This window comes from Ischnura elegans, chromosome X (genome assembly GCF_921293095.1).
Source record: "Ischnura elegans chromosome X, ioIscEleg1.1, whole genome shotgun sequence".
In the NCBI taxonomy this organism is placed as follows: Eukaryota; Metazoa; Arthropoda; class Insecta; order Odonata; family Coenagrionidae; genus Ischnura; species Ischnura elegans.
Window position 1 is genome coordinate 87015120 of NC_060259.1, and position 27250 is coordinate 87042369.

The 27250-nt window shown below is 38.8% G+C and overlaps 1 protein-coding gene across 1 annotated transcript in view; it reads left to right on the forward strand.

Moving 5' to 3' along the window:
• The window catches only part of LOC124171356 (monoglyceride lipase-like), a 121184-nt gene extending 96496 nt beyond the window's left edge, over positions 1 to 24688 (forward strand). The window contains exons 4-7 of the mRNA XM_046550519.1: positions 6663 to 6818; positions 18595 to 18723; positions 18845 to 18976; positions 24357 to 24688. Coding sequence (XP_046406475.1) covers positions 6663 to 6818; positions 18595 to 18723; positions 18845 to 18976; positions 24357 to 24458 — 519 coding nt within the window. The 3' untranslated portion in view covers positions 24459 to 24688. The remainder of the gene's footprint in view (positions 1 to 6662; positions 6819 to 18594; positions 18724 to 18844; positions 18977 to 24356) is intronic.
• Positions 24689 to 27250: the final 2562 nt, after the last annotated feature.

A 27250-nucleotide genomic window follows, 5' to 3' on the forward strand; every position in this document is an offset into this window, starting at 1 on the left:
GCATTTCACGCTTTTAGGTTTTTAAATAACGATATCTATTTTTCGCGATTTAATGAAAAATGAAAATTTTCAATCGCGCGAAAACGCGACGGCTAAGCATGAATGCTGGGAAAAGCCCGTGTGACGTCATTCTGGTTCCCGCTGCCGCCATGGGAGGCGACCTTGGGGCGAGGATACGTGCGCCGCTGCGATGCAGGCTGTTAGAGGGTAGAAGAGTACCCTGCTCACAGGTAGCGCTTGGCTTAAATAAGGATTATTAACACCTTATCAAACGAAGGAAACTTTCCGATCAGAGTTAATTTTAATAGGTGATTATTAAGAGATATTTCCCTGAGCTCTGTGCCTCATGCATGCATAGGTAATCTCAGACGATGTAAAACTCCTAACTACTCGTATAGCATCTAGGTCCCTGTGACGTCACGTGGAGTGGCATCGCATGGGCGCCAATCTGGCCTTTTTCAAATGAGGTTAACATTGACCATTGCCATTCATCTTAACTGGGATTTCTAAAACAAAATAATTTATATATTATGAATACACTAATGTTGGGTAAAAAATCGCAATCAATGCTTTTCGTTTTCTCTGATGAAGGAAACTACCCTATTATACAGGGTGGAGAAAATTTCTGTCACAAAATTTTAATCCTGGACATCTGATATCAGAGAATCAGGACCCAAGTGGGATCCTCTGAGGGTTACAACCGACCGTTGTGATACAATCAGTTGTAGCACTGGACCGGGAACCAGTACTACAACTGATACGCCCGCGCACTCGGAGAGGGGAGTGGAAGGAAAGGAAAAAGGATAGAGGCGCCGCCTCGATAGGGAACCCGCCGACGCCTCTAGGGTGGAGATAGGAGTCGGCGGGATAGGGAATACCCTCGCCGCTATGGAAGCGACCAGGGCCCATTACTGGCGAAACTATAATTTGTTGCGCCAACGATTTTGGAAGATTTCTCTATAAAAGAGAAAAATCCAAAGATCAAATCGTTGGTATAAAGAATCGTGTCACGAAATTTTAACCCTGGATAGCTGATGTCATTAGGAACGAAGATTAACATCGATGTTTTGGTCGAAAATGCACCATTTTTTAATTTACAGGAAGTTTGAGCTAATCGCTGCGATTGGTTGCGATTTTGCCCTGTTTCTGGATGCCTGGGACACATCACGATCTCCGGCAGGCGAAGTTTCTGCAGTCAAAAAATGGTGCGTTACCGACCGAAACGTCATTAGTAAATTGGGTTCCCACTGGCATCAGCTATCCAGGGTTAAAATTTCGTGACACAATATTTCTCCACCTTGCTCACATTCCTGCTCTATAACTTTGAAAACCCCCAGATGGCAAATTGCACATGAAAATTATTGGTTGTGTTCGTATCTTTTTTCTCGAAAATGTATTTGTAGTTTGATTTCTCATTCGAAAGCCTCATCGCTTTATGAATATATTTGTGAATTAATTTGCCATAGAATTCCGTTTAATGTTTTCATTAACTATTCCAGTGTTTGCAATACGATACGCAAGAGCTTAAGATGAGAAGGCTGTTTGGAATAGTGAATTGCTACATCGGAGTTTCATCTTCAAATTCCGATTGAGGGTAGATGATGAAGAGGTAGGACGACCCCTGCGAAAATTTTAATCGCGTGATCATTTTTCACGTTTAATCTCAGCAATAGTGAACATGGCTCCTCAAGTGATGACTTATCATGTTCCAGCATTAGCTGTACCCTTTCCTCGTCGTGTGTGTTCGTCGCTTTTTGTGTCAGTGTGTCCGAAATGCATTGAGAGAACAAATGCAAAAAACAGATAGAACAAATTGTGTAAAAACTCGATATAGAAAAAATCATTTGCCTTGACCGGGATTCGAACCAAGGGGCGTACCCAGGATCAAAACTAGGGCGGGGGGGGGGGGGGGGCAAGTCATGGTTTTTCAAGTTGTAGGTAAGATGTAAGCATGGAAAAGGTGAATGAAATCAACATTTTAAGGAAACTGTAACAGCTTTTTATTAGTTTTTAAAATTATTTGTTTGAAAAAATATTATTTTCCTTAAAGACATTTGCGATTTTTGCTTATAGGGGGGGGGCAGCTGCCCCCTGCTGCCCCTCGCTGGGTACGCTCATGATTCGAAGACGGATTCCTCGATTTCCGGTCGAGCGCTTTAATCATTTTAACCCATTAGCGAATAGCTTCCGATATATCGGACGCGGGTGTTTAATTTTTTTCTGGGCTCCAGTTGACTTGTGATACATCTTGATACTATATAAAGTTCAAATGGATGCCTGTATTCACCGCCCAGCTAATTTTTTAGTTGATTCCCTGAATTTATCGACTTGAGAAGCATTTATGTGAGACATGGCATTGAAAGAATTTTCAGTCACCCGCAAGGGGTAAGTAAATTATTTTTTACTGTATTATTTTGCTCAATATGTTGATAACTTTTATCTCATTACTCTTCTAAAGGTTGATCTTTTAATTTTCAATATTATCAAGTTTTTCTGTACTATTTCGAATCTGTAATCAACACTGACAACTGACCGTCCGATATATCGGGCTGTATTATATGAACTATTGATTGTAAAAATTTAAGAATTGCAGAAATATATTAAAATAAACCTTGAGAATAATTACTTTCTAAATGAATATTTGACAAAAATAACTTTATGCACTGATGGGTTAACTACCGAGACTTAATTCCCTTCTGTGGGTTCGAATCGCCTTGAACGCCAATGATTTTATACTGTGTGGAATTTTCGCACGATTTGTGCATTGCAAGTGACTCCGTTAAGTTATCAGCGTGGCTAATCGCGGTATGCTTATATTAGATTTAACAAAATTGGAGTGAAGCTGGTTATTGGCAGAAGTGAAATTTAGGTGTGTTGGTATCTTCTAAAGCCAATTGAAATAGGAAATATTAATTCCAAAACAGGTTTTTTTCTCCTGACTAAGTAACCATCACCGGGGAGGAGATTATGTGTTAACCAACACGTATTTTACCACGTGCACGGACAGGATATTTTATTTCCTATTTCAATTGGCTTTGGAAGATACACTTCTTAATTGCAAAAAACCGAAATTGCCGAAGGAAAAAATGATGGAGAAATAAATCGAGAAAATGACTGCCTGATTCAAAAAAATAATTAGCTGAAATTTCATTTCTAATGTAACGACAAAGCTCTTATTGGATCTATCCCTCTGGGTGGCAAAACGATTATCATTTGAAGATCTGAAGTAAATGCTCGATTTGTACGTACCATGTTTTTTTTTATCGCGTGTCTAAGTTTAAAGACACCGAGTGCGTCCACCGAGTTACGGACCTCTAGATATAAAGGGTGGATTATAAGCCATTTTACTCGTGAATAAGCATTCGTGGACAAAAGTGTCCATATTCTGAGGTGGTATTGGTCCATCCCTGGGCAAGGTATATCATTTCAATTGTTCCCGAAGTTTGTGAAGATGCTGTCTTTTGGCGGCGGGAGGGCGCCAAAAATTTTATTTTCTACCACCCGGATGAGAAGCCAGAAGCTCTTCTTCGCATGAGTAAAGGTGTACATCATATGGGTTGGTACAGCGACTCTCATGTCACTCCCACGTGATTGACGAATGAAAGCAATCATTCATGGACAGGTGTAAGGGAAGAACAGCAAAAGACTGCGAATGAGATACAAGGAGCGGTTGATGAAGAATGTTAAGCAAAAGAATTGTGTTGATTCGAATAGATTGATTGATCGAAGGCATGGGTGGAAAACTTCGTCTAGCCAACCTTCGGATTCCTGACAGTTGATGATGGAGTTTCATCAGGGGATATGTGTATGTATGTTATATAATGTACTCACCCAATCGATTCATCTACAAGTTTACCACCTATTGTCAGTACGCCATGAATACACGCCACCAGGCTGAGAATCGACTTGTCATTTGTTGCTCTAGGATTTATGACCTGAGTTGATATGTAATTTCCATAAGGATGGCTGAAATAGCATATATTATAGTTATATTGGTTCACATCAGAGGTATTCGCTAGTAAGATGAAAGGTTGATCAGATAGCGGGGATTATTTTCTTATACCATAAGTCAATTAACTTTAAATGCTGATTTAAAAAGAAAAGAATCTTTTGTGGTGAGCTGAAGCTACTTTCCTATCAAACCATTCACACCCTTCTTATCCGTACTTAGCGTGAAATTCAAGGTACTGGCGGCGATCATAGAATAAATAGCTTGGAACCTGGTGAAATTACAGCGAAAATTGCCATGAGGTTTTGATCGTATTTTTAATTAATGGAAGTGGGGCATGGACAATGACAGCAGCGGTAAAATCAAGGGTGGGGGCCTTCGATATTTGGTGCTACAAAAGAATGATGAGGATGAAATGGATCGACTGAGCTAGTAATGAGGAACTTGTGTCTTCTGGAGGATAAATAGTGAAATATGATGCGTGAGGAAAACGCTGTTTTTAAATTTCAAGCAGGCGTTTTCAATCAATCCGAAGTTTATCGAAGGTTTATAGAAATTGCATAAATTGAACAGGGCTAATCTCCCGAACGTACGGTTTTCTACCAAATCCGTTGTATGAGCTGCTCATTCGCCGGAAAAATATTGCTCACGCTTTTCAAGGACTAAAAATATTGGATCAACTCTCCAACCAAGCCCTACGCAAATCAACGTTACAGTTGCTAATGAATCATTTTTAACCAGGTCTTATCCAAACTAAAGAAAAATCGTAATTTAAAACAATCGATTCGGTAAATCAAGGTAGCGGGTGAAATTTCGCCTTAATAGGACCCATCCCTCCCTCTCTAATGTTTATGTTTTTTCGCACTCTCTTGAAACTTAGACTATCGTCTTGAAATTTTGGCATTTAGAGAGTCGACCTTTATCAAATATTCCGTTTCTCATACATAAAAAACTAAATCTAAGAAAAGGCTTAGGTAAAATTTTCTAATTGTTGATTCAGGAATATGTTGACAGGTTCCACTGCACGTACTGTATTAAAAAATCCGCTAAACGGCAGTAATGCGACCTCTAAATGCGTATTGTGGCATGAATTTCATGTCATTTACGATGGTTTTTCATGACTATTGAGACAGGGGCGCAGCTAGGAATAAAGGCTGGTCGGGGGGGGGGGTTTAGGTGCAACTAATACTGGGGTGTTTGGGGGTATGGAACACCCACCAGAGTAAGTGGTAGGTGCGAGATTAATAAACTGCGGAATTTGAAGATAAATGGTTCAAAATGGTGAGTTTTACAGCTTCCTGAGGGATATTTCATCAATCCTTATACTATTCTATTAGTAATATCAATCCAATTAAATAAAATGGATTAAAATTAAACATTTCTCTGAGCTCTGGGGGGGAGGGTTTTATCCTCCAAACCCCCCCCCCCCTCGCTGCGACACTACCTGTAAGTACATGGTGATAAAATTGCACTGTGACAAACCATACGCTCAATGATTTCTTCGGCGGCATGGAAGCTAAGCTCATAATCACAACGTTGCAAACAGTAAATAATCAGAGGCAGCCTATAAGTGAGGTAAAGAAATCTAGCTCCTATGCACGTAAACATTTAGGGTTCCCTCGTTAACATATATAGCATGCTTTTCTGGTATGCGAGAGTCGACGTGTCACGTTGCGACGGTTCTTTCTCTGAATATTATAAAATGCCTTTAGTAAATAAATTATAATGATTCCTTCACCGCAGGGGCGCAGCTAAGAATAAAGGCTAGGGGGGTTTTAGGCGCAACTAATACTTACGGGTGGGGGGGTATTACATCCAAGGTATATCAGGGTAAGCAGGAAATATGATTTAATGGTTTCCCGGAGAATAATGTGGGTAAACTTTTCTCGGGATTCCCACTGGGTTAATGTTTTAATATCGGCCGATATTAAAACATTAACCCGGTGGGAATCCCGAGAAAAGTTTACCCACAGGGTAAGCAGGAGTTGCGGGGGCCCTCCTCCAGAAAACTTTAAAGAATAATGGCTCAAAATGGCGAGTTTTACGGCTTACTGGGGGATATTTGATTAATCCTAACACTATTCTAGAACTAATACTGATCCAAATAAGTAAAATGGATTAAATTTATACATTTCTCAGAGCTCTGGGGGAGGCGGGTTTATCCCCCAAAACCCCCCCTCGCTGCGCCACTGTATTGAGATGCCACTTTGCCCTAGGGTCACATCGTTTCTCCATTTCCAAAAATAGTAAGTCTTCAGCGATTTTATTCGACAGCATTTTTAGACTACCTTAGTAATAGCTCCTGCGGTGAAAATAATTACCCGACACCTAGCTAAAAAAGTAATTAATCGGATTGGCTGAAGAGCTTTGACTATAATTCATAAGTATTTTATTTATCTTCGTACCAAACACCGGAGAGTCATACCCAAACATTCTCCTGTTTAAAGGAAATAAATTTTCTAATAAGTTAAAAAGTCTATTTAAAAAGTCTGAAGTATAATCTTTAATTTTAATATTTCTTTAAATACTTTTCCATATTAAAATTATATAGTAGCAAATTCAAAAACGAAATTTTGTGCTGAAGCTATGTCCTGTCGACGAATCTAAGAAAATTCTGCTACCACTAACGGTCGTATTTAATTAGGTAGTTTTTAGTTTTCTATATCCTTTTTACAACTATTCGTTAAAATATTATTCCTTTTTGTCATTCCAGGGTGGAATGATCACACTGCTCGCTGTTGACCTGGAGCCATTTCTCTTCAACGGCATTGTCCTTGTGGGTCCATTTGTGTCCATGCACTGGTCAATTACTCTCCCTATTCAAAAGATATTGGCCACTGCCGTAAGCAGATTTGCTCCAAATTTAACGGTAAGTAAAAGTGTGCGTGTGGAATAAGATATCCATCGGCGTACAAAGTTTAAAATTGATTCACTCCTCGTCAGGCGCAATAATTGAGTTGCTGAGTTCTGGCGCAATGTGCCTGACAGGCACAGATTTGAAAAAAAAACATTGTAAACTCTTAGCATGGCTCAGTGGTGCATCTTTAAAGTTTAAAGCACCATTATTAATGTAAACGAACACTTAAATGATCTTTCGTGCTATGCATAGACCTATTCTTTGTGCCCTCTCTAAAACACTGGAGAGGATTGTGCACTCTCAAGTCATGGAATTTCTAACATCATCTGGTAAACTAGACCCTTACCAATCTGGTTTCCGCAAGGGTTTTAGCACACAAACTGCCCTGCTTAAAGTCACTAACGATATTCGTCTCGCCACCGACAAGAAATTGGTAACCATTATGGTTCTATTCGATTTTAGTAAGGCCTTTGATCGAGTCAATCACGTAGTTCTCTTACGCAAATTAAAGTCCCTCGATTTTTCCAGCTCTGCCCTAAACTGGTTTAACTCCTACTTGACGGGCAGAAGTCAAGCTGTCAAGGGCTCAGGTGACGAGTTATCCCCATGGCTCCCGATTTCATGCGGCGTACCTCAAGGATCCGTCCTTGGACCTCTCCTCTTTACTTTGTACACCCTGGACCTGGCTAAGTCCATTAGTCACGCCAACTATATGCTCTATGCTGATGATCTGCAAATCTATATTCACTGTTCTCGTGACGAACTTCCGTTTTTTATCGAAACTATTAACAGTGATATTAGCTCCATCATCTCTTGGGCCAATACCAACTGCCTACAATTAAACCCCTTAAAAACTCAAGCAATCATTTTCGGAAATTCAAGACTTTTAAATAGCATCCATCACGATAGTCTTCCACCTATTCGTGTTCACACGAGCATTGTTAAATTCAAAAAAACTGTTCGATACCTTGGCATCACTCTTTCCACTACTTTAAATTGGGATCAGCATGTATTGGAAATGTGCAATAAGGGAAATAAAATTCTCTATGTATTGAAACTTCAAAAGAAAAATTTACCTGTCCACACGAGAATAGCACTTGTAACCTCTTTGATTTTTCCAATTATGGATTACTGTATACTAGTGTATTGTGATTTAACAAATGTTCTTGAAATACGTGTCCAGCGACTAATTAACAGCTGCATTAGATTTATATTCGACCTTCGCAGAGACGATCATGTTTCTGAGCACTTTGTTGCCTTGAAATGGCTGCCTATTGGCTCCCGAAGGAAGTACTTCCTGGGGTCTCTTCTGTTCTCCCTATTTCGTACTCAAACGCCTGAATACCTGTATAATTTATTCACTTACAGGACTAGTGTTTCCCTCCGAAGAACCCGGTCAGACCTTAACCTTCTCCATATACCCCAAGCCCGTACCAACCTATACCTAAATTCCTTCCATATCACTGCTTCTAAGTTTTGGAATTCATTACCCCCCTTAGTAAAACGCTCCTCCACCCCGGAATCTTTCAAGAGTAAACTGTATGAATATTTAAAACCGTAAATGTATTGTTTTGAGTTGTACAAATCATTGAGTTGATTAATTTTGCTTATGTTGCTTATGTTGTGATATTTCATAATTATTGTATTTTTGAGCAGAATGTTTAATTGTATTTAGGTTTTTTGCTCTTATGGGTTTCCCAGAGCATCAATAAAGCATTCATTCATTCATTCATTTACACACCGTCATGCGGCCCCGGACCGATCCAGCAAGGTGCAATGTATTGTGCTCTTTAGGCTATTAATTATTAATATTACTTAATATATATTAGCATGTGAGTTCTATAAGATCATTGTTTTTTATGTTTCTAACTTATTTAGCTGATACTGCTTTAATTTTGCTTAAGTGTCCCGTTATTTCGTTTAACAATGCTAAATAATCTGCCACTGATCTGTAGGCATGAATGCAAAAAGCAGAAGGCTGCATGTCATAACAAACAGCTACTATATACAGTCCAGCCGGCGAGAGTTATCCGATGGAAGTTCAAAAGGAGGGGCGGAGAACCCTGCGCCAACATTGTTTGCAACCAATCACTGCCACCAAAGTGCACCTCACACCCTCGCCTAGTCATGCAATGTTGTCACATGCATATGAAGCACTGAAACAAGCCTGAGCTACCAAAACAAGCCCTTTCTTCGAATCACCAAAGCAGGGGATTCTTCCTTTGGGTCCTTCACGCTCGTCGTCCCTTCTGGGGCCCTATGCTCGAAAGCGCACGAGCTCCTCCCTCACGGTCTTCGTTTCGTACAGTCCCATCCGTAGGGTTAGCGGACGGAGGGGAAATCGGTATGCTCCAGTACCCTACGGATAGGCCCATGCGAGGGGAGCTGCTATACGTACGGCAAGAGTTGGCAACGTCGGGCCAAGACGGCGAGCGAAAGACTTCAGCCAATCACAGCCTCCAAAATCCGTGATTCATTCATTTCCGCGAAACTTTGTTTTGAATTCTCCTTCCACCCTCCCATACAATATAGCTGTAATCCCTTGGAGTAGAAATGCGGTTTGGTGAGTTGTTTCATTTTAAGAAGTAGGTGCCGTACAAGCACAACGTGAAGAATGGCGAAACTCAATGAGGAGCAGAAGAATATCCTGCTAGAATTTGTAGTTCAGTATATTTTTAACATACCTAGAGCTTATTTATGTACTTAAATGCTAACGGATAATGAATTTCTTACGATATAAATATTTAATCTTACAGGTAACGATAATATTGCGAAAGCAAAATTTATCCAAATTTACATTCCACACCATTTACATATGATGTATGCAGATGATATCAAGATCTATTATAACATCTGCAACAACGAGGACAGTTCAATACTGAACAATTGCATTTCTAGGAATTATGAATGGTGCAAATATAATTTTATGACTCTGAATGCAAATAAGTGCAGTGTTATTTCCTTCAGTTAGAGGAAACTCTGTCATAATTCTAGATATGTTATTGACAATGAAGCCATTCCAAAAGTCGCAAGTGTGAAAGACCTGGGCGTTTATTTTGACCAAGCTCTGTCTGATAACGCTCATATTGAGCATTTTGTTTCAAAGTCCTTACGGTCCTTACGTATGCTAGGCTTAGGAACCTACAATATACATAACCATTTTCATATGCACTCTGATAGGTATATAAAACAATGGTTATATCCTTTTGTTAAATGTAATAGCCATCTTATTAATATGATTAAAAGAATTATTAAGAAAAGGCTTTGGCTCACATTCCATAGGTAGCACAGTATTATCCAAATGTAAAGGCGAAGTGAAATCACATACGACAACCAACACTAATACTAGGCAAACAGAAAGCCCAATATATTGACCTTACTTTTGACCAAAATAGTAGTCAGATCCACTAAAAAGCTTTAATTTCCGTTTTTGCCTGACTGTACATCTACGTAGATGTACATCTACATAATACCCTGCGAGCCACCTCTAGGGTGTTTGGCAGGGGGTGATCAATCACCAGCATGCAGCATGCAATTGGACTCCCACATGCACCCCACACAACCCAAAAAACGTTACGTATACTAACAAATTATACTACCATATGCTGTGCTATGCTCTTGGAATTACTAACCATTAGCGAGTTTTTTATGAATAAGCATGTATATTTTGCTAGTAGGCGTAATATTTCTATGACCGTGCGGTGTGCAAGTGGCGGTCCTCTTGCATGCTGCATGTTGGTTATTGGTCTCCCCCCTGCCAAACACCCTAGAGGTGGCTCGCAGGGTATTATGTAAATGCAGATATTATTGATAGCGACCACCGGCAAAAAACCTTAAAGCGGCCAACATCTGCATGAATGGTGCTTGCTTAACAGGAGCTTAAAACATCAAATATAGTATATTTTATGTAGAATTGATTTGCTAACAAAGTTTAAATTCTTAGCATTTCGAATCCCTGTATACAGACCTTTATACTACCTACAAATAACTATTTATCAAGCAGAATGCCTACTAGTAGCCTCCAAATAACATCTTAATTTAGGCTTCCTATAAACATTATAACCCTAAACAATTACCTTTGTTTCCATAGACAAAGCTGAAGATCGTGAGGGAGCCCTTAGGTAAGGGGTTAATTGAATAATTCTCGTGAGCTAATTCCTTCGGGAGACGATTAAGTTTTTTTTCGCCATGTTTTCGCTGGTTCGTATACAAACTCGTCTAGTCCCGACCGCACGAGCTCCTTGTTCGTATGAATCGCCCTCCCCGACGACTGGAGCATACCAAATTCAGCCGCCACACGGAATGTGACTACGTCATTCGTATGAAACTCCCCTCCCGTATACGAACCGAAGTTCGAGCATAGGGCCCCTGGCTGATTTCTTCACGGAACCCTTTTGTTTACATGTGAGGTGGGCGTTTCCCTTTCTTACCTGGCAACCTTGCCCTCTACCCCGCTTTAGACCCTTCTAAGTGTCATCGGACAACTCTCGGCGGCCGGACTGTACACCAAGGGTCTATGGCACCGGCCCTACTACTAAGGGTACTGGCCCTTAGTGGCATGGAGAACTGAAAAAAACATTGGAGCTGTGCCTGTCAGACCCATTGCGCCTGACGGAAGGTTAAGGTCTATTACAAGTGCAAGTTTCTTTCAACCCCCAATGGCGCCCGGTGTCAGCTCGACTTTACTGCATCGGCGCGTTAGATTTAGGAATGACGGGGATCGATATCACACCATTTTAAAGCTTTTATAATCAATCATTCCTGCTTCTAGAGCAATGAAATATTCAATACACTTACCTTTGGAGTAATAAATGCAATTTAAAATATAACTGCGTCGTGGCTTGCTATTTTTAAATGATATTGATGTTTTTTGATATGACATGCAGGATGTACATTTAAGCTAACTCGAAGTAATAAACATTTCGTTTTCCGATCTTGCGTTAAATAAATGTAGAATACGTGGTTGAAAAAATTTCCTTCCCATAATACGTGTGCAAAAGTATTTAAGAGGTTCAGGATCCGAGTTCGAACGGTGTAATTTTCAAATCAGCGCTGTAAATGATACGAAAATGTGTCATATGGCTGAAAGTGGACGCCTGGAAGAATTATTTAAAAAAATTACAGCTTGAAAAAGCTGCTTTCTGCGTAGATTATAAATGCTTTGTTTATCAATCCCGTGTGAAGAAAGTAATATTAAACGGAATATACGGATGTTTGGAAGTTCTATTTTTGCAAACACATTGCCCCAACTCAGCCTCAAATTACGCCCAGTTTGGTTCCTATTTACCGCGGGCTCGTAAAAATAGTCATCAGAATGTTTATGAATGTATATATGCCGCAGCTTTGCGGCAGCAGCGATTTTTGTCACTAGCGGTTCGTTGAATTTTCACACTACTGCGGCTGTTACAGACTTTATATTTTAGACGTTTACCGAAATTTCATCCCGAATGTATCGTTTTTTATGCTTAATTCGTCGTAGCAGCCAAACGAATTCACGAGTTCTGTATCCTTATGCATTATACTTCTTTCAACTCAATTGTGAAATGCATGGTGGCCTATGATACGGAGTTTGCCTGGGGGAGAGCTTATTTAAGGAGCCTGCACCAAAAAAAGTGAGATAGGGCGGATATCTAGAAATAATTAGATTTAAGTTCTCCGTACGGAACACTCATGGTGAAAATTCAGTAATACGTCAATGGCGTCGTTCATAGAAGAATTAGCGCGAGGTTACGTCTACTTTTACTTAACGGGGAAATTAGCGTGAAATTTAGGAATGCTCCTCCGCACGTGCGTACCCCTCTGCGTATAAGCCGATTTATCGACGAAAATAGCAATGAATTATCCCTAGAGAGCACTTGCGGTGAGATTCCCATAACCATGCTTCGATCGCGGCGTTCGTGGAAAATATTAGCCCTGACCATAGTGAAATTACGTCGAAAGCTAGCATCGGGTTTTGTCGACTGTGAAGTAACTCAATTGACCATGAACTCTAGTCTGAACGAAAAAGGAAGTTATTACGATATGCGCAAAAAAATTGAAATACGTCCTTTTTAACTCTATTGACTTTCGCCGAAGCATCGAAAATTGCCTTACTAATGTCGTGGAAGATGCATGTAAAAATTCAGTATTTTCCCCTCCTGCCAAACACCCTAAAGGTGGCTCGCAGAGTATTATGAATATGTAACAGGAAACTTATTTTAAAACTTAGGAACGCGCAGTGTCAACGTGATTTTTTCATGCGTTTTGTATTCGTGTTTGTTCTCATAATGCCTAGAGAGCTGTTACGGTGAAATTACTGTGTCCATGCGTCAATCGCGGCTTTCGTGGAAAAAAAATTATCCCTTAATCTCGTGAAATTATCCCGCAAATTAGCCGTGAAGACTCCTCGGAATGAAAAATTAACGTGGATGTATTATGGATTTGAGAGGAAAACTCCGGAAAAGCCATCGATACGGCTACAGAAGAGATTAAATTTTATATCCGTACCTACTGTGCGACCGCATCCTGTTAAAGTTCTGTAGAGGAATGATAGATGGCATCTAGTCCACGATATTTCTTCTATAAAGGACCCGAAGCTGTGAAGCTAATATTTCGTCAGTCCTAACGTATATTCATTGCTAATTAAACTTAGTTTAAACTTAGTAAAAATTAAAATTTATGTTCGTAAGGTATACTTTTTAGGGTGCACCCATGAATTAGGTGAGGCAATTTTTCGATTCCCCCGTTCTCCCCTCGGCTCAGATGTCGGGAGATTTGCTTTGTTCTCTCGTGAGATTTTTCAAAACGCTCATTTTTAGTGTAAATACATTAATCTGTGCTCGATTTCGTAGGACTTATTAAAAAAAAAGATTATTCTTTTCATTATTTTTATATAAGACTACTTAACACTGGTACTTAGCACGCAAATTAGGGCAAACTCATATTACTGTGAAAGTCGTTGGGCGTTTGGAAATAAGTAAAAGGGTTTCAGACTTTCAAGTTGCCTTGATCCCCGGTAGGCAGAGGAAGACCTTCACCTCCAAAGGCGTAATGGCGGGATAGCATTATGTGATCATGTCATTGACGTTGAGTATAGCATAATTAAAAAGGTAATGTTATAATTAAAAAATAGCCGTAATTAGGCATTAAAAAGACAGATATACGAAGAAAATAACCTATCTGTTAAAGTGTAATATTTCTATCCTGCCACGTGAACGGTGGTGAAATTCACATAAATTACCACGAGAAAAAAATCCCCTGTGCCGGCAATCGAACCACGCCTCTTTGGCTTTCCGAGCTACTGATTCGATTACCGGTTCAGGGGAATTTTTTCCCATGGCAAGTTATATGAACTATACTTTAAACTTTCCCTGTTTGAATCAGTCAGATCCAACGCGTATAACTCTATTAACTCATTTGTTTCGTTGATAGTGAGGACGTGAAGACTTTCTGTTCACTCGGTTAAACCTCCAAAACGAACGGCATTCGCTATTACTCTTATTGAAGATGTATTTTAGAATTCATGTTCATTCCATCATGGCGAAGATGGCACCGTTAAGTAGGTCGGATTATATCGTGCCTGAAATTTGGTTTCGTTGAGAGATTCATCGCTTAATTGAGAGAAAACATTGTTAGCTCCCCGATCCATGGTTATAATAATGATAAATCGGACAATAATAACGTAGTCATGAGTTGTCTTTTTTGACAACGGATGGCTTTTTTTAATGATGCCTGACTGTTTCCAAACGCACGCGGAGATCGCTGGTTTCAGTCGAAATAATAAAGAATATCTTTGAAGAATCTGTGCGGTATCAGCGGATTCAAAATGCGTTTTTCAATTGAATTGTTCAAGAGAAATTTATTAGAAGAGAGCATAGCCTTGGTCGTAGAGTAATTTAATCTCACTGTAACTTCCCCTAATGGCTACATAGATAGGCTTATTGATTTTCATGATTTGTAACCAACCTTGACCTTGGCGTTGGTGTACGAATGCCATCATTTGGCGATAATCACATGTCATGCGTGTGATATGATCGTCGAAGAGATTCGGAATACTTCGCCGCAAAAAGATACTGAAAATTGGAATATCGGTGATGAAGAAAATTGTATCAGCTACAATTTTCTAAAATCAACGCCATAAGGTTCAAACAAGTTCATTAATGTTTACCCTTCGTTTCCTATGGTACCAAAGAAAACCTCTGTGGATTAAATAATTTTTGCTGTTACCAATTTATAATAGAAATCTTCCACAAGGTCATGCCTGAAAATACGCATTGAATTGATTGGTGATTAGTTTTCAAATCACAGCATCTTGCCCTTCCTCTTTTAATCGTGGAGGGTTGAATCTTTCATCGGTATTGAGTAAATTACCCATTTAGGAAAATATCTTTTGCCATATGAATAATTTCTTGAGTTCTTGCCACAGTTTTTTCTTCTCTTGTCTATGAATATTTTGTTTGTATTTATTCAAGTATTGCTGCTGGTTCATGTGATTCGTCCTAAAAAGTCTCCTTCATTCTTTTATTAAGGAGATACTTTCCTATTACATTCGTGTATTCGTAATGCATCGCCTTCGTAATATCAAACCTGATCGTGCACGCGGCAGGCTCTCCATATCCTCGAAAGCTGCATATATTACTCTATACCCTGGTATAAATATAATGCGCTAATTTTTAACAAGTTCAGAGCTATATTTTAAGGCATCTTTTGCATGGTTTCCCAATCTTTTCTTATTTCCAACGCATACCCGTCGGGGTAGCTGGAAACATTCCTGCACAGTGGTGTGCGAAGAGGCGAATCTCCGTGCTCACCTCATTATTGATTTGATTAATGCGGTCCAATTTTACTTCCCAGGGCGTGTTACCCAATTGGACACAATTATATCAAAGCTTGCTTTTGATACCCATGGTGCGGCAATGTTATCGGACATCTTTAGGTGTAGTGAAAACGGTAGTCGTTGCACAAATTGTTTCATATCGACCCGGAGGGAAACCAAAATACGAGGCCTAGGTTTATTTTCGTTCCCACACGAAATTAAAATCACCAAGGAGTTTAGTTTCGACCTGGAACGGAACTTTACTCCCGGGCACGAAACTAAATCTATCTGAACTCGGCTGCTCATATCCCAGAAGTTTCGACGCCAGAAGTTGAGTGGAGGGGGATACGAGGGAATAGTTTCGACCCATTTCATGACAGAATGTAGCTAAAATGTGAGTGCCCCATGCATCTAATAGCGGTAGGCCGAAACTGTACTTCATTCAACCATACTTCGTGCTCGGTACATTCATCGAAACTAAACCTTTCGAAGGTGAAGAACGTGGTCTCTCTGGTGCGAAACATAATCTGAGTTTCGTTTCGTCCCTGAGGTTTAGTTTAGTTTCGACCAAAAGTAGTTTTGACTCCGATTTCGTTTGGACCCTGAGTTCAGCTCCGCGGGTTTAAATCCATTTCATTCCGTCCCTACATTTCGATCCCGGGAACGAAACTATTGAAATTTTACTGGTTTTGACTTTCGTTCAGTTTCGATTGCCTTCCCTGGTTTTTATTCCTTCAACTCCCACGATAAAGGATTTCCACCTAGGTACGCCCACTATTTTTACTTATAAAATAAATAATTTTGATCAATTAAAATTTCAACTTTAAACACGCTGGAAGTCCTATCTATTTCTAGGATGAATGGTTCCAAACTTGGAAATAGGAAATGAGTTGAGGAATGCTTACTTGTTTTTTTAATTACAGAATTCCTGAAAACATTGTAATCTCAAGGTTTATTTACTAATATATAGCGACTTTATTTATATTTTCCTATCGAGCCCTTCTTCCACCATTAGGTTCAACCTTGTCCCTTTATGGTTTATCCTTCGTTTCGTAATGAATTCAATTAAATGAGGTCTGCATATTGGACATAATTAAATGCCGTAAATACTTTCATCAAATGAAGAAAGCATAGCGACCACTGTTAAGTGAACCTGGAAGATTATAAATGAATGAAAATATAACTAGATATGTGTTTCCTCTAATTAATGCCCTCTTCAAGTCGGTGCGGAGTTTCATTCATCTCTGTAGTTTTCGTGTGCTGGTTCATTGTTGTGATTCGAGGTTACAAGGTTATCAGATGAGGCTGCAAAATACTTCCAACATTTTCGTCAGCCAAAGTCCAGCGACATATAAATCCTCTTAACCATTAAACATAAAAATCCAAACTCCAGCCCTTTGCGGAGGGGACCGGAGCCCATTCCGTGAGCCTTAAGTCCGGTCAATAGAAAATAAACAATAAAGTTAGCAATCCTTATAGATTATGAAGCGTGAGGTTCCAGCACCTATTTGTAAATTCATAGAAAAAATTAGCGCGGAACAATTATCACAAATTATTGGAAATTATCACAAAAATTAGGGTGGGCTTTGGTGGATTTTGAATGAACGAGAAAATCACCGTAGTATGGAATGAAAAGTAAACTCCGGAAAAGACATCGATGCGGCGAAGAGAATTGTACTGAGAGATTGAACTGAGAGATCCATAGGTTTTTCTAGAACTAACACCACGTAAACGTATCATTTACTGGACTCTGACGTCACGCTCAGCCAACATGGCGATGGGTCGTTTGGAGCGCAAGATTACTATACAATGTTCAAAGTGGAATTTTACGAATAATACGCAGGTTAGAGCTGAGCTGCTTTCGCTGTACTTTTCAGCATGAAGGATATTTTTCATCGCACAATCATCCATTTTCAGTGGAATCCCCATTCAACTGTTTGAATGCAGTGTGTGCCGCAGTTTGCGGTTTGTTCTTAAGAAGAATGCTGCCTCTTTTTTTTCTATAAACGCGCGGAAGCTGTAGAGCTAATTTTTAGTTAAGTGCTTCTTAAAATTTATTCATAATTCTTTTCTCTGAATCGGCCTTTGCGAGGCTTGCTAAGGCCCCCTCTCAGGGTGTGTCAATATTTGTTTGCAAAGCGGATTCGATCGGAATCTTTGTCCAAGGGCCAGGTCTAGAGAGAGACGGAGCTGTAGAGGAACTGGCACAGGATATGGAGGAATGGAGGGATGCTGTTTACGAATCCTACTAATTTAACCCTCTGCCGATATATCGGCCTTTGCTTCTCAGCCGAAAAGTGCGACGAGTCTAATTATTAGCTTTGAGGTTGTTAATTATTCAAATTTATGAATATGCTGCTGTTAACTCTTGAATAAAAAATCAGTTTTAATTATAAAGTTAAAATTTAATATAACAAAAGCGAAATTAAAAATACATCATATTGATATGCCAAAAAATGGCGTCACAGAAATTTTTTCTCGAAGATGTTACATTTTTATTTAAATGCTCCTGGCATTTTTCGCCACTCCAAGTACGTGGCAATAAGAGTGTTAATACTGTATAATTATGATTTATTGGCGTGTTTGGACGACTTTTTTGACATTGTCTTCACGATTGAAATGTGGAGATAATTGTGATATTTTGGGTTTTTATACATCGGCATTTAAAGTCAATTTGACTCAAATGCCGCTTCATATCTACATTGTTACCAGAAAGCCACCTAATGGCCGTTCAATGGCAGATGAGTTGAATTTATATGAGAGAAAAATATCATTTATTGTATAAAAATTTGGATTAAGTCGCGAAATAACACTATGAGATAGATAAAAGATTCTTACACTGGTGGAAAAAACGTGACGATTATTTAAAGTAAATTATTTCTAAAAAAACATTACCAGAATATATCTAACTAGAAGATAAGGAGTTGCGATTAACCTCTAATGATCTAGCCCTGAATGAAATCCCTTGTGATAATTGTGAATTATCTTTTTCAGGTCGGGAGGATTGGTGTGGAAGCCGTTACGTCCGACGAGATAAATCGACAGAAAATTGTCAACGACTCGTTGTGGTGGAATGGAACCATCAAGGCCCAAATGGCAGTTGCTTTCCTTAACGGAATCAACGTAAGTTGAAGGATGACGCTAAATTTCTGCCATTCATATCGGCAGGAAGCCTTGTGTGCTTCACTCGTGATGCTAGATATCCTCTTTATTGATGCATATTCATAGATTTCTTTTTCTCTAGCGGATTGCCACAGTGATGGACGACTATAGCATTCCAATGTTAATCATTCACGGGGATAAGGATTCGCTGTGTGACCTTGAAGGCTCGAAGCGCCTCCACGCAGCGTCCAAGGCCACGGATAAAGAGTTGAAGGTGAGATACTTTCCTTTGGGAATTTAGGATTATTTTTGCTGCTAAACTTTTTTAACTATCATTTATACTTACAGTGTGGTCATTGTAGTAGATAATTTGGCCGATAAACAGTCAGCCAATCAGTGAAGACTTTAGATGCTGGTTGGATGAAGTGGGGTAGGGTACCGTAGGTATCCCTTATGATACAGACATGAAGGGTTCTTGAAGTAAGATCTGATGTTTTCCCGGCGAATGCATTCGTAAAAGGCTATTCAGGCTTCCAGCCGGGCAGAATAGAGAAAGACCACCCGGCTGGAAGTCCGAATAGCCTTTTTCAAATGAAGGCTTCTTGCTTACATCCGGTGTTTGGATCAGATTCGATAATTCTACATTGATTTATAGAAAGTACCGGTAGATTTCATCAATACTTTGTTTTTACATTCAGGAAATTTTTGAGGAAAGTAACGTGCCTAATCTCTGCCATCTTTACCTGACTGCGTTTTTATTACTGATTTTCGATTGCGATTAACATGCAATGCAGACACTGGACTTTGGAATGGAATTTCTATTCGCCTCTATTATTATTTAACGTATTTTTTCGCTTTATCCTTTGTGGTTTTACTCTTTCATTAAAACGTCATATTCAAAGGTTCTGCGAGAATTACCCTTGCACTCCAATTTTATTCTTAATTTATAAGTGTCAATGCACTCACTTCCGATGGAATAAATGTCATCATAAGTACTCTCACGGATTCGTCTTCAATGGTTTTTGTCGACATCCTACAAACTGGATTGCACTAAATAAGTACTTGCGTCCTAAATTGAGTCGATATGCTCTCTATTGCGCAAAATACTAAATGGATTAGAATAAAACGGAAACCGTGCTTCGTGAAGTTGATTTAAGTTGAAAGAAAACATCAGTTACATCGATAGTGGGTTACTCATCTTTTAATTTTTAGTGAATTTGAAATGCAGTGTTAATTTCGTTCTATTCATAATGACTTACAATACCTCATTTGGAAAACTGCCAATAAACCGCCAAAATTCTTAAGTTTTGCCACAAGAAATAGCCTCAGATGATTGCCATTAATCGAAGATGATAACTGCGTACATAAAATATGAAATTTATGCCTTTTACTGTGTTGAGTACGTTACAATGCGCATAATTTATTTTGTCGGCTGTAGTTTTTTCGCAGTGGGGACTTTCAGCTTTTTTCCTCTTAGGGACACCTCAATATTCTATTCGCTTTTGAGGAACATATTCGTCGTCAGTGAAGAGATCTCAGAATTTTCTCATTTGATAAATTGGCTGTACACAGTGTGTCCATTTTAACTTGGCGAAGTATTGTCGGAAGAATCCAGCCTTGTGGTGTGAATAAATGTTTTCATCTTCTAATTTTTACAACCTTGTAATATATTCTTAATATTCCATTCTTTAGCTCCGTAAAGCATTTTTCAAGTGCTGAAAAAGCATATCTGTAAAAGTGGTGAGCTTATTTTTTTGGTGAAGGATTGTTTTGGCGTTCAAAAGTGAGTGATATAAATTCGTACATCGGCAGTCTTCATAGTGTTTACTCCACTGACTATTGCGGATGATAAAAGACGGCTCATCGTAATAATAGTCACAGAGTAATTAATGCAGAGTTTCAAGTCACACGTCTTGTATGCACCTCATGAGCTACGCAGGCATCAAGAACAATCGTGCATTGGCAATCCCAATGTGAGTTGCTTGTTTCCCGCATTTCAAGGTCAGGCTATCTCGTCGCTGGGAAGGACCTAATTACGGTTAAAATATTTTACCATAACTTGATGGAATTAATGTTAAGTATTAATTATATGGGTATGGCAATTTTTATGCATTTACTAGTGAATATTTTTCATCTTGCTGTAGAATGGAATTTTCATTACTCGTATTTTTGTATCCTCCTCATAGGCTTTTATTGTTAGTTTCAGCAATATATTGATATTTCTAACTCTTACTTTTCACTTGAGGTCTCGGATTTTGGTTACATTTTTCGTATCGCGAATGTATGTTCTCCTCAAATTAATTATCCAAATACTGTTTTGCGAAGAAATACTCTTTGTGGGATACAGTAATTTTTATTGCATCTAGATAGTAGATATGATGTAAATTCAATTTCCATGAGGAAAGGGAGGGAGAGAAAAACGGAGAGAAACCCGGCGTCGGCATTAGCCGCTATAAATGAAAGGAAAGCAGCTCAGCTCTAACCTGCGTATTATTCGTAAAATTCCACTTTGAACATTGTATAGTAATCTTGCGCTCCAAACGACCCATCGCCATGTTGGCTGAGCGTGACGTCAGAGTCCAGTAAATGATACGTTTACGTGGTGTTAGTTCTAGAAAAACCTATGGATCTCTCAGTTCAATCTCTCAGTACAATTCTCTTCGCCGCATCGATGTCTTTTCCGGAGTTTACTTTTCATTCCATACTACGGTGATTTTCTCGTTCATTCAAAATCCACCAAAGCCCACCCTAATTTTTGTGATAATTTCCAATAATTTGTGATAATTGTTCCGCGCTAATTTTTTCTATGAATTTACAAATAGGTGCTGGAACCTCACGCTTCATAATCTATAAGGATTGCTAACTTTATTGTTTATTTTCTATTGACCGGACTTAAGGCTCACGGAATGGGCTCCGGTCCCCTCCGCAAAGGGCTGGAGTTTGGATTTTTATGTTTAATGGTTAAGAGGATTTATATGTCGCTGGACTTTGGCTGACGAAAATGTTGGAAGTATTTTGCAGCCTCATCTGATAACCTTGTAACCTCGAATCACAACAATGAACCAGCACACGAAAACTACAGAGATGAATGAAACTCCGCACCGACTTGAAGAGGGCATTAATTAGAGGAAACACATATCTAGTTATATTTTCATTCATTTATAATCTTCCAGGTTCACTTAACAGTGGTCGCTATGCTTTCTTCATTTGATGAAAGTATTTACGGCATTTAATTATGTCCAATATGCAGACCTCATTTAATTGAATTCATTACGAAACGAAGGATAAACCATAAAGGGACAAGGTTGAACCTAATGGTGGAAGAAGGGCTCGATAGGAAAATATAAATAAAGTCGCTATATATTAGTAAATAAACCTTGAGATTACAATGTTTTCAGGAATTCTGTAATTAAAAAAACAAGTAAGCATTCCTCAACTCATTTCCTATTTCCAAGTTTGGAACCATTCATCCTAGAAATAGATAGGACTTCCAGCGTGTTTAAAGTTGAAATTTTAATTGATCAAAATTATTTATTTTATAAGTAAAAATAGTGGGCGTACCTAGGTGGAAATCCTTTATCGTGGGAGTTGAAGGAATAAAAACCAGGGAAGGCAATCGAAACTGAACGAAAGTCAAAACCAGTAAAATTTCAATAGTTTCGTTCCCGGGATCGAAATGTAGGGACGGAATGAAATGGATTTAAACCCGCGGAGCTGAACTCAGGGTCCAAACGAAATCGGAGTCAAAACTACTTTTGGTCGAAACTAAACTAAACCTCAGGGACGAAACGAAACTCAGATTATGTTTCGCACCAGAGAGACCACGTTCTTCACCTTCGAAAGGTTTAGTTTCGATGAATGTACCGAGCACGAAGTATGGTTGAATGAAGTACAGTTTCGGCCTACCGCTATTAGATGCATGGGGCACTCACATTTTAGCTACATTCTGTCATGAAATGGGTCGAAACTATTCCCTCGTATCCCCCTCCACTCAACTTCTGGCGTCGAAACTTCTGGGATATGAGCAGCCGAGTTCAGATAGATTTAGTTTCGTGCCCGGGAGTAAAGTTCCGTTCCAGGTCGAAACTAAACTCCTTGGTGATTTTAATTTCGTGTGGGAACGAAAATAAACCTAGGCCTCGTATTTTGGTTTCCCTCCGGGTCGATATGAAACATTTTCGTTTCGTTTCAATTGCCATCTCAGATAAAAACTTGGCTCTTTCCAACCATGGTTCCGTGGTTCGGTGACAGCGTAAAATTTTCAACCTTGAAAATGTTACTCTGCCACGGTCGAACAAAATAAATCACCGTGTGGAAAAAGCAAAGTTTTTATTCCTTCAACTCCTATTAACATTTATTTATATGCATAACATACACCGTCAAAAAATTAACATCAGGAGAAATTGAGGCGGTAAAATAAAATACGTAGGAATCGTGACCTTGAGCGTAGTGGCAACCCGTCATTATAACGAGTTCGGTCCTTCCAGCGTAAACCGCAATCAGTTTATCGCTATACTTTGCTCAAGATACGCGCCACGAAAGGAGAGGCCACAGTGGGGATACTATGCTTCTAAGAGTTTCTAGCTTGAGTGCTTGATTTATCTCCTCAAGCTGTAATCGAGCAATGTGCGTGCGGAGAAAGAAAAAACAGGTAATTGATAACATTCCGGCGTAGAGTGAGGCTTGCCCTTGGCCATTCTTCACTGGACGGGACCGGAAGAAGGTGCGAGGTGGCTTAATCTGGGGAGAGCTCTATCGTTACCTACCCACGTCAACATATTGGTTGCAGTCCTGAATAAGCTATGGGTGGTATCTAGAATCAGTCAGCTATTGTTAAATGAATCTATTAATCACGTAACCAAACCGTTGATTATTTTAATTCAGGCGCAGAAGAAGAGTCATGATATTCGGAATGAAATTAAATTATTATCTGAAAGATAGTGAGGACGATAGTGACACCATAATTTTTAGTAAAAATAGACTGATAAAAATCATAAATGAGCATGGATTTGGTGTGATGATTTGAGTGTTGGTATCCCACGCCGTGGGTTCGGGTTCAAATCCCGGTGGTTGCAAAGATATTCTGAGACAACCTGATCCCTAACTTCGTAATGATTCGTGGAGTGCCCTTTAACTACAGCACTTCGTCCGTCAGATGGATAAATGTAATCATTTTACTCTGACGCATTAAAAGAGAAAAGGCAACATGAAGGCGATATACAGTTACGAAACCTCATTTTTTAAATGCTATAATGGTTTTGAAATGCCAAGTAAAGACTGAGGCTGTAAGTTGAAAAATAAACTTTCGGAAAATCGAAACTTATCATAATTTAATCATTTATCCTGAATTTTCACAGTGGGTCGAATTTGAATATAAATGTTTCTAAATATCTTCTCAAGATATCTTGTAGATATAGGAGAAGTGAACATTCAGATATCTACGACAAGTCTAGAAGATGCCTACAAGTTGTTACTAGATATTTTTTATATATTAGAAAAGGACGTGGTAGATATTTTATAGACATTCTGTAGATATGTTGTGCTATATGGGCACTGATGATCCCTTGCTACTTCCATTGAACTTTTTTTCCTTCAATTTTCGCTCTCTTCATTGCTGAAAACTTTCTCTTTTAATCTGGGTTTTTATTTTGCAGGTGTATCCGGATGCCTTGCATAATTTGTATTTAGAGACCAAAGAAATACGGGAGATGGCGGTACAAGACACTGTTACCTGGATCTTGAAGCGAATAAAATGATCGTGGAGAGAGGCCAGAGAGAGGCTAGCTTTTTGTGTGACGACTGACATAGTTAGAAAAGCCAAAATCTTAATTATTTGTGATAAAGATATTTGTGATATTGTATGCTGATATCTTTTCTACACTTTATACCTGAATATTTTAAGTATGTTGAATGTATTATATATATGTGTATTATAAATATATCTATACATCTGTTTTGGTTTGATTAAATTTTATGTAAGTGTTTATTTTCAGCATTTTATTTGATTGTGATTACATTCCCATTTCCAAATTAAACTTTTGGTGAGTACCTGCACAATTCATTTCAATATTTCTTGCCTCGAATGGAATTCATGTATATTGTTTCAAATTTGATTTTGATGCCAGCGTCGGTAGGGTTTTGTAGTGATATCGTTTGTTTTAAAAATACAAAATTTTTGTGCAAGTCAATATTTCTGTGAATTCTGCTGTGTCCTTTTATCATTTTCGGAAGGATTAATTTTGAACCTCTACGTTCTCTAATCTACTTCCTTGATTTTGTGTTTATCGACCAATCAAATGCGGTAGTGTCTTTAAAAAAATTCTTGACTTCATCTCCCAATATTTCAGTTTGAAACTTATTCAAAAGATTAATTCTAAGATTTGAAGGACGTTCAGACAAAGGTGCCCATCCATTTTGTTACAATACATTCGTAACATTAATTACTTCCGCTTTCTCCGTTACTGACTTTATATGACGGATTCTCCTGGGATCGGTACTGGTCGGAATGCATCCACTGACACATGGTTCCCAACAGCTTTTATCTTGCTTGGATTTACCATCCCTAACAACAGTGAATATCCGTTTCAGGTCCGCCATGTCCCATATAACTCCGCTTGCAATCTGGATATCCGAAGCCAGATCATCCGAAAGTCGTCCGAATGGGATCTCGATAGGATATTCTGTTACTGGACTATCTAACATTAGTTATATGTAATTGTTATGAGTATTACATTCATATTTGCACAATAGAAAAGATAGTCACGCCTTTCATTAATGGAAACCACAACTGAATGCAAATATCAATCCTGACAGCAAAAATTATTCAAATAGACATTGGAAATTTTTCCTGCAAGCTTTAGTTTTGGCTCATTATTAACATGTATTATCTGTGGAATCCAAGTACCTATAATTTAGAATTAGTGATTATATCATTAAACATTTTTCTATGCAATAACAAGTACGCAGGTTTCCTATCCAAGAAGAATAAATAACTTTTAACTTTAACCTAAAGGAAATTATAAATTATTTGTATATATTAGGGATCCTGTTCTATCTAAAATTGTAATTAATCTATGTTACCGATGGAGTGCATCGTAAGTGAATGCATATGGTCGAGTTTTTGGGTAGCAGGAAATCATTGTCATCAGTATTTTTGCAGCTGGCTGTGAATTTTATGAGAATGTAGTGCTAAAAAACATGAGAATATATTTCATTATATTTTTGAAAAAGTAGAAGCTACTATATTTATGATCGTAACATTCCCAAGTACGCCTCAAGTTACAAAGATTTTGATTCTGAACCTTTTATTTCACTAGTAAAAGCAAGCATGCAATTTCACATGGAACGAATTACAACTATACAGAAAGGAATGAAGTGCGAAGCTCTGATGGTAAGGTTATTCGGGTTCTTCACCGGGCCAAACACTGAATTTCTTCCGACGTTCAGATGTACGAGTCGCCCATCGTCTGGGCTGAACGTTCCCCACTGATTTTGAAAATAGCGATACAAACTATATAGTTTGTATCATGATTTATTTTTATGTACTAGAAACACAGAGGACGTAATAATTTTTTCTTTAGCACTCTTTCTCAATGCTTAAGAGAGCAATGGGCAATTCTCGTAATGTTTTGTCACATTCCCGTTTAAATCGTATCGGAAGAAGGGGATTTGATGAAACCTTCATGTGATAATCTACCTTTTCACCTCCAACCTTTGATGCATACCATTTTTACATTGCTAAGTGCATTAAATTATTAGTTTATTTATTGCCATTCTTAGTTCAAAATATTTCAATCAGTTCCTCATATTTTTATCGAATTACCTTTAGCCTACAATTACGTGGTCGTCCAGTCTACAAATTGGGGATTAACATCTCTTCGCCAACTTCATTTTAGTTTCCAATTCATGCCAACCATTCTTCGGAAGGCATTTTGTGGAGCAAGGGTGATAGAAAACATCACTGCTTAAATTGCTGTTCAATTTTTGGCTATCTTAGGCATCATTCCCTTCTTCATATGAGATTTCCAGGACACTGCCACTCGGCATTAAATTACAATATGTTCGGAAGCAGAATTGCCAGAATCTCATGAATGATATATTTTTACGAAATGCAATAGTGATTGCGATCGATAGTGTGGAATTACCAGTATGTCAATGTTATCATTCAATTTGCTCTCCCTGAGCAGGATTTACCGATTGACCATTGCTGTACATCGTTCCATCATCAGTAACGGGGAAGAAGAGAGAAATTCACCCGGAAGACGTCTGCCCGTAGAAAACCTCGGCGGGGGCTGCGCGCCCAGTAAAATATAAAGTAGGGCATCAGTCCATTGACTAATGCCGTGGCGTCGTATGGCAGCCTTTAACTGACGATGAAGGCTTTCCACCATTCCATTATTTGTAGGATGATAGGCTAATATTTGTAGGTGCGTGGTCCCGCTCAGCTTTGTCAGCTTCTGGAATGAAACACTATGAAACTGCCGCCCCTGATCAGTGGTGACGAAAGCAAGAGTTCCAAAACGAGAAATCCACTCCTGGGAAAGGGTTC